The 7,901-nt window shown below is 40.4% G+C and overlaps 1 protein-coding gene across 1 annotated transcript in view; it reads right to left on the reverse strand.

Annotated features, from left to right (window-relative positions):
- Positions 1 to 400: 400 nt before the first annotated feature.
- Positions 401 to 7,901, reverse strand: part of LOC115029048 (contactin-associated protein-like 3) — a 55,527-nt gene continuing 48,026 nt past the window's right edge. The window contains exons 16-19 of the mRNA XM_029468429.1: positions 7,753 to 7,840; positions 2,924 to 3,115; positions 2,687 to 2,773; positions 401 to 822 (exon numbers count right to left, since the gene is read on the reverse strand). Coding sequence (XP_029324289.1) covers positions 701 to 822; positions 2,687 to 2,773; positions 2,924 to 3,115; positions 7,753 to 7,840 — 489 coding nt within the window. The 3' untranslated portion in view covers positions 401 to 700. The remainder of the gene's footprint in view (positions 823 to 2,686; positions 2,774 to 2,923; positions 3,116 to 7,752; positions 7,841 to 7,901) is intronic.

Raw genomic sequence — 7,901 nt, forward strand, 5'->3', positions numbered from 1 at the left:
AAAATTTTGTAACATTCAATACCAGTTTCGACTTTGAAATTTATCAAAATGATTAGAAACAGTTGGCTAGTAAAAAGCAATGTACCAAAAATATTTCCAGTTCTCTTTGTATTGGCCAGCAAACAGGAAAGTTGCTGTCTTGTTTGTTTGTTTGTTTGTTTGTTTGTTTTAAACAGGTCACTTGACCCTGCATTCCAGAACCATGGAGATGCAGGCTATTTAGCTCTATTTTATACACGTTGGCAGAAGAGCAACAAAGAGATCCCAGATAAGCTTTCAGGTAACAACAACAACAACACAAAAACAACAATAACCAAAACCAAACAACCAACAACTGTTTAACTTTATCTGAATGAGAGTTCTGTCCCATTTTCTAAGCAGGACCATAGCTTGACGACTACTTAGTTTCTCAGCTAAAATTCGTAAATGTTACACAAATTAAAGCCCTATTTAGAAAAGAGCATTCCACCTGGGAAAACTACTCCGCCATGATTAATGACCACATTCCCTTGCTAGTAAATTGCTAGGAGGGAGAGTTTTGCTGAGGAAGGGAGCCAGCCTCCCGGAAACCGAGACTGTTAGTCCTCTGTAAACTGGCACTGGACACTCCCTGGCCCAGGAAGAATGGGGTTGCCAAGAGGCAGGCCAGCCATAGTAGACTGCTTCTGTTTAAACTCATATTTCACTTTTGAGAGCAGTCTTAGCATTCTTCAGTTTTTGAAACTGTTGACTCGTTTTTTTGGTGTAATCTTCTCTGTTGATGAACCCGTATGGCTATGGCAGACACACAGAGCAAAATAAATATCACAACTGCTGTTATTCCTGGAGAGAGAAGAGGGAAAACACAAATTAGAATACTAACCCAGAAATGTTCCTGTCTAAAGGAAGAACAGGGACAAAAAATGGCCAGCCAGGGACTGCCCCACCCAGGGATACATCATATCGGCAGACACCAAACACAACACTGTTGCCGTGGTCAAGAGGCGCGTAGTGACTGGAACCTGGTGTGGCGGTTCCTTGAGAGGTCATGCCAGCGACTGACTAATGCAGATGTGGATGCTTGAACATCAGACCGAGCTCAGGGAACCTGGTTGGGGGAGCTGGTGGAAGGAATGGAGGGGCAGAGGGAGATTGCAACCCTATTGGAAGAACAACATAGGCTGGCCTGACCACCCAGTTCTCCCAGAGACTAGACTACCAACCAAGGAGTGTATCATGAGGGATCCATGAATCCAGAAACATAATGTAGCAGAGGATGGCTTTGCCTGACAGCAATAGGAGGGGAGGCCCTTGGTTCCGGGGAGGTCTGATGCCTCAGCGTAAGGGGATGCGGAACGGTGGGGCAAGAAAGTGTGGGTGGGTGAGTGAGCACCCTCATACAGGCAAAAGGGAGGGGGAAGGGCAGATATGGGATGGAGGATTGTTGAAGGGGTAGGTAGCCTGGAAGTGGGATCTCATTTGAGATGTAAATGAATGGGATGATTAATAATAATAATAAAAAGAATACTGAGCCCTGAGTGTGGCTGACGGCACTGATCAGTAGGTTAGGTCAAACAGAATCAACTCTGTCAAAAATTGGAGCTCCAAGCCCCAGGATTTAAGGTCATGTACTTCTATAACAGTTTGATGCCATTCTCAGTTATTACTACTTTGGGATAGACTTGTTGGACTTCTTCCCTTAAGCATGATTATATTTTAGCAAATTCTCTTTGAATTAAAAGAAGGCACATAGACAAGTTTTAAGCCCTTCAGTAAACTGGAGGGAAGTTTTAAAAAGCATCTAGTGCTTAACACTAAAGTAGAATGAATGCTAGTTAGTCTAATTAAACAGGTACATTTTTACTGATGTGTGTGTGTTGTGCAAATGTGTCTGTACCATAGTGTACATGTTCAAAAGACAATCTTGAGGGCTCATCTCCTACCTTTTCCAAGACAGGGTTTCTCATTGTACATTGCTGTGTATGTCAGACTAGCTGGCCTATGTACTCCTCTGTCTCAGCTTCTTTTAGGAGTGTAATGATTATAGACACATGCTATTGTCTCTTTTAGGTAGGTTCTGGAAATAGGAACTCAGCTCCTCATGCTTCCATAGTAAATGCTTTATCTACAGAGACATTTCACCAACCTATGAAATTGTTTTACATACATTCTATGAAACTACACTTTTGAGATGGTAGTATAACAGTAGACAATCTTTATTACCAAAACCTATTACAGTGACATTTATTAAGTGTATGTGAATACTTGAGATTCAGGTATAAATGTTCTAAACCCTTAACCCCCCCCCCCAGGAATAGCAGTGACTCTCAGACCTAGCTATACATGGAACCAGCAGGAAGTCAGGGTAACTGAGTGGGAGACCTCAGGACCACTAATTAATCTTAGGTTATACTCCACAGGTAGTATACTAAAACACAAGCCATGGCTTAATTACTTGTAATTCTGCCAGCACAGTTACCTTCATATTAAGAACTTTATTTTGTAATTGTTCTTTTAGAATTACCAATATTACACTAAGAGTGTCTAGAGAAGGTAATTCATAAACAGTAACTCAAGAAAACCCAATAATACTCAAACACAGCTCTTTGACCTCACCCTTAAACATTGATTCATTTTCTATTGCACTACTTAACTCGCTGTCAAACTAGTAAAAATGCAAAGATCAGATTGGCTTAAGTCTTTTTACCTCCAATGACCCCAGGGTCACTCCTGTCTGTGTTAGGAAGGGGCTGTCTATCTTCTGCGGATCCAGAATGACCTGCAGAAGAAATGGGAGAGAGGCAGGGGACTTGTAAACACTGTCAGGAGGAGCAGATTGCAGTGTGTGTGTGTGTGTGTGTGTGTGTGTGTGTGTGTGTATAGGAAGGCTGGTGACATAGGAGACTACACACACCTGCACCCATAGAGGGCCCTGGAGACAGTTTCCTCTCTGCAGAACCAGGGCCTTCTGCACAATGAGCTGCAGCTGCCACACTGCCTTGAATAGTGACTCTAGCCCGGTTCTGATTCAGTGCAGCCTTCAGTGGGACTTCCAAGCCAAATCTCACAGAAGAGAGGCAGCCTGTGAAGCCCTGAGCGGCTGCCTGCTGTGTTTCAGGGTCAGCATCCAGGGGTTCTGTAGGCAGGAGAGGGGGACATGGTCAGGATCAGGGGCAGAACTGGAGCAAGCATTCTCCTGGTCACCGGCTTCTGGATAGTACAGCCTTCTGTTGTTTGACCATGCTCATCAGAGGCAGCTTTTTAACCATAGTGGCTCCCAGAGGCAAAGCTAGCTTAGTAATAAACTTCATAAAGGGATGACCTTGATCTTTGCTTGTACACTGCAGTGGATTATAGCTGTGCACTACCACACCCAGTTTGAAATTAATTAATCGACCTTAGTTCATTTGTTTTCTAAACCAGATCATTAAAACACAGTTAATTTTTTAAAATTACATTTATCTATTCTTTTCTTTTCTTTTTTTTCTTGGTGACAAGTGCATGCTGTGGTAGTCAGAGGACAGCTTTCAGAAATCAGTTCTCTCCTTCTGTCATGTGGATCTTGAGGATGGAACTGAGGTGGTCATATTCATTAAAATACACTGTTAATGGAACTCACAGCCAATGATTTCGCCATTTAAAGTAAACTGACTCCAGGAAATGAGGACAGAGCTCTGGAAATACTAGTTCATTGTTTTGGCTTATCTTATTCAGTCTTTTTGTTGTTGTTGTTGTTGATTTTGTTTGTTGTTTGTTCCTTGGAGGTAAGATCTCACTATGTAGTCCTTACTGTCCTTGAACTCACAGAGATCCACCTGCTTCTGTCTCCCAAATGCTGATATTTAGGGCACACGCTACCATGGCCAGCTAATTAATTGTTTTGTAGAATGATATATACAGATTCATGACATTTATATTTTCTTAATGAATTATACCTTCTTAAAGATTCAAGAAAGTGTGTGTATGTGTGTGTGTGTGTGTGTGTGTGTGTGTGTGTGTGTGTCTGAAAGTGTTTACAGAGGCCAGAGGGGGCATCAGATGTACTCTGTAGTGACAGGTGGATGTGAGCCACAGAAATAGGCGCAGGAGACTGAACTCTGCAGAGCAGTGCATGGTCTTAACTGCTGAGCCATTTCTCCAGCCACTAAATGTACCTTTTATCAGCAGATAATGTCTAGCCTTGGCTTATTAAGTTGCTCTCATATTAAGCTATCTGGTCTAACAGCATTTCTTGAATGTATTAGCTTTTACTTGTTAGTTTTTGGCATAACACTTCTTTTTTTAACATTGCAAGAACATTTGACTATTTTTAAACATAACTCCGTTATGACAATTTAATCCATTCACATTTAGTGTAGTGACTATAACAAAAAAAAGCAGACCTTCCTGGCCTCTCTACTTTGCTCACTCAACTTGTGGTCCTGCATCTAGATCCCTTCCAGCTCTCCTTTTTCTGCTTTGAAACATGTTCTTGAATATACTCACCTTTGCATAGATATCTTATTATGTTTTCCCTTAACATTCTTAGGGTAAGTATAGACTTTGTGCCAGAGAAATAGACCTCTAATCATTGAATTTGAAAGATCGGCATTTGAGAAAGTAGATAAGATGTATTTTAGGTAGGGCTGTCTCCCCAGAGTACTGTCATGTATAGTAATAGGTCCTGACAAGGTACCACCTAATTGAATCAGAATAAATAACTAGAGAAATAAGAAACTGGACAATCTTACACATGGTGCAATTAGTTTGACACATGGAGCCATTGTGAGTCAAATCAAGTAAAATTAAGTAAAATAAACAATTCAATCCCTATAAAAAGCAGATATTTCCAAAGAAGATGACACAGGGCAGGAAAAAGGCAGGTCATGTTCATAATCACAGAAAGTTTCTAGCATTTAAAGATCTTACACCACAACAGATCTTCACTGGCTCCCAGGTAGTAGATTACTTTAGGAAAGTCTCAGTTTTCTGTTAAAGACACGTCTACAAATAATTTAGTCTAGGCGACTTACTTTAAGATAAGTTAAAGAAAGGTTAACTGAAATATTTAACCCTTTATCTCCCTTTAAGATGTAAAATCTCATATCTCACTGAATTTTAAAGATTTCTTATGTGTTTTTACCTGTGATATGAGAAAGACAGGCTGTTTTTTTAGTGTCTCTGCAAGTTTTTATCAAGTATCAAGCCATCACAGGGGGATATCTATTCTCCTGCCACCTGTCTGCCTACATTCATCAGACCTGAAGCTTCTGAGCCATATACAGCTACATGTCTGAAAGCATACAGCCCAAGGATACCCATGAGAGGCTTGAGACACCAGGACCATGGAGGTTCACCCTCCTCTCAATACCTACTACAACAAGAACATCCAGGGACCAAAACCATTCAGATGGCTAAAGGTCCTCAAAAGAACATAATCAACAAGAGTCAGGGCAATATTGGCACCTTCAAAGCATAGCTACTTCACTATAGCAAGCCCTGGATAACCTAACACATGACTGAAAAACAAGAAAATGACCTTAAATCCAGTCTTATAAAGATGATAGTTTATATCAAGTAAACCAAGAAATAAAAGACTGGATAGCACTTTATCAGGTTATTGGTCTATCTTATTGTAAGTTAAAGGAGCAAAGAATACTTTGAGTTTTAATATAAACATATAATCTTGCATAATTTTTAAGATATTTGGAAGTAGCAAAATACTTAGAGTAGAATTCATCCTAAAATAGTTGTCTAAAATATGAACTGCTTTATTGCTCTTTTGAGTATTATTTCTATTTCAAAGTACTAACAAAATAGAAAAGCTGAATATTCATAATTTAGAGGGAGTCATTTGCATCAGGTTCTATGCTTACTTGCTTAATTTTAGTTTAATTTTTTTGTTTGTTTCTGTTTTGGGCCTCATTACACAAGCAGGCTAGCCTCAAACTTGTTATCTTCCTGACTTTGCTTTTCAAGTACTGGGATTATAGGCATGTACCACCATACCTGGCTTTGGGCCTAAATTTTTTCAAATATACTTTATTTGTATGAGTGAGTGTACTTGTGTGTGTGTGTGTGTGTGTGAGAGAGAGAGAGAGAGAGACAGAGAGACAGAGAGACAGAGACAGAGACAGAAAGAGAGAGAAAGTGTGTGTGTGTGTGTGTGTTAGTGTTTCTACTACTTTGAGAAAACACCATGATCAAAAGGAACTTGGAAAAGCAAGAGTTTATTTCATTTTCTACTTCTACCTCACAACCGATTGTGAGGTAGAAGTAGGAGTTAGGGCAGAAATTCAAGGCAGGAATCTGGAGGCAGGAACTGAAGCAGAGGCCATGGAGGAGTACTGCTTACTGGCTTGTTCCTCAAGTGTTGCTCAGTCTGCTTTCTTCTACCACTCAGGACCACTTTTCACGGGGTAGCACTGCCTGCTAGACTGGGTCCTCCTTTATCAATTAACAATCTAGAAAATGCTCCACAGACTTGCCCACAGGAAATCTAATGGAGGCATCTTCTCCACTGAGGTTCCTCTTCCAAGACAACTTGTGTCAGGTTGACATAAAATTAACCAGGACACCTTGGAAGCCAGGAGATGTGCTAGAGCTGGAGTTATAGACAACTATGGTCACCTGCGCATGGGTGCTGGGAACTGAACTCAGAATTGTAGTGTTGGGATTATAGATATGTGGGGCTGTGTCCAGTTTAAAATAGGTGCATTTCTTTACAAAAAAAATCCTATCCCTTGGCTATCCTTATATCAGATTTAAAGTTGAGCTGGGCTTAAAATATTGCCTTGTCTGTACCATAACCAATTACTACATCTTCCTTCCATATAATAGACAGTTATGAATGTGATTTAAAATCATCAAAGGCATCTGAACAAACAGATTTGGGAGGAGCCCATTCTGTATTTACCTGTTGGAAAAAATTGATCATTTCTTTCTCAACTTCAGCACACAGGTAGTTTTATTATTTGATGGAGGTCTTTTGTAGAAAATATTCACTCTCAGTGTAGGGTTTCTACCCCACTTTTGACCATTTATTTCCCAAATAAAAGACACACAACCTTTATAATTACAATAAGCCTTTATCAGCATAAGAACTAGACAGGTATCTATCCTCTATGCTATTATGTCTATTTCCCAGCCAATAATCCTATTATATAATTTGCCATGTTTAGTCTAGGTTGCTCGTAAGTCCAATTATCCAGCCCACATGACCATTATTTTAAAATTCTTACCCCATGGTGGCTTCTCTCTCTACTTTCTTTTTGCCCACCTTTTTGGTTCTCCTCTGATCCCAAGCCTGGGAACCCTAAGCCTCACCAATGTATCTTCTGCCCAGTTACTGGCTGTTGGCACCTTTATTCATCAATCAGGCATAACTTGGGGAACAAGGTCACATGGCATCACCTGCTTGCATGTGTGGTCTCTAGGAGCAACCAGTATTTAGCATAGCAAAAGACCAAATCTCAACAGAGGACCCTGGAGTTGATGCTGAAACTGGCTCTTCTGGTGTTTTCACTTTTCAGGAAGTGTCAGCCTCATTATGCCTAACTGTGACTGCTAAGTGAGGATCTTCAAGGGATGACTCTGTTCATCTGCCAAAAGGCACTTAGCCATGATTGTACATGCATTCAACACGAGTACAAGCTGTACCTTGATTGCCACTCAGTGTGAAATAATTATTAAAACCAGACAAAGAGCTTCTTTCAGCATAATGAATGCATCCAGACTATGACATGACACTTATGATGTGATAGCTTTTCAGGAAAAGCTCGTTCTTCCACTTACCTAAAACCTTTCCCAATATGAGCGATTTGACAGCATTGAATTCAGTCCCTGAGGACAAGATGACTTGCCTCTTTGTACTCTGATTAACCTATGAAATATGCCACAGGAAATAAAAAGGAGAGAGAGAGAGAGAGAGAGAGAGAGAGAGA

The sequence above is a fragment of the Mus caroli genome, chromosome 13, assembly GCF_900094665.2.
Source record: "Mus caroli chromosome 13, CAROLI_EIJ_v1.1, whole genome shotgun sequence".
Taxonomy (NCBI): domain Eukaryota; kingdom Metazoa; phylum Chordata; class Mammalia; order Rodentia; family Muridae; genus Mus; species Mus caroli.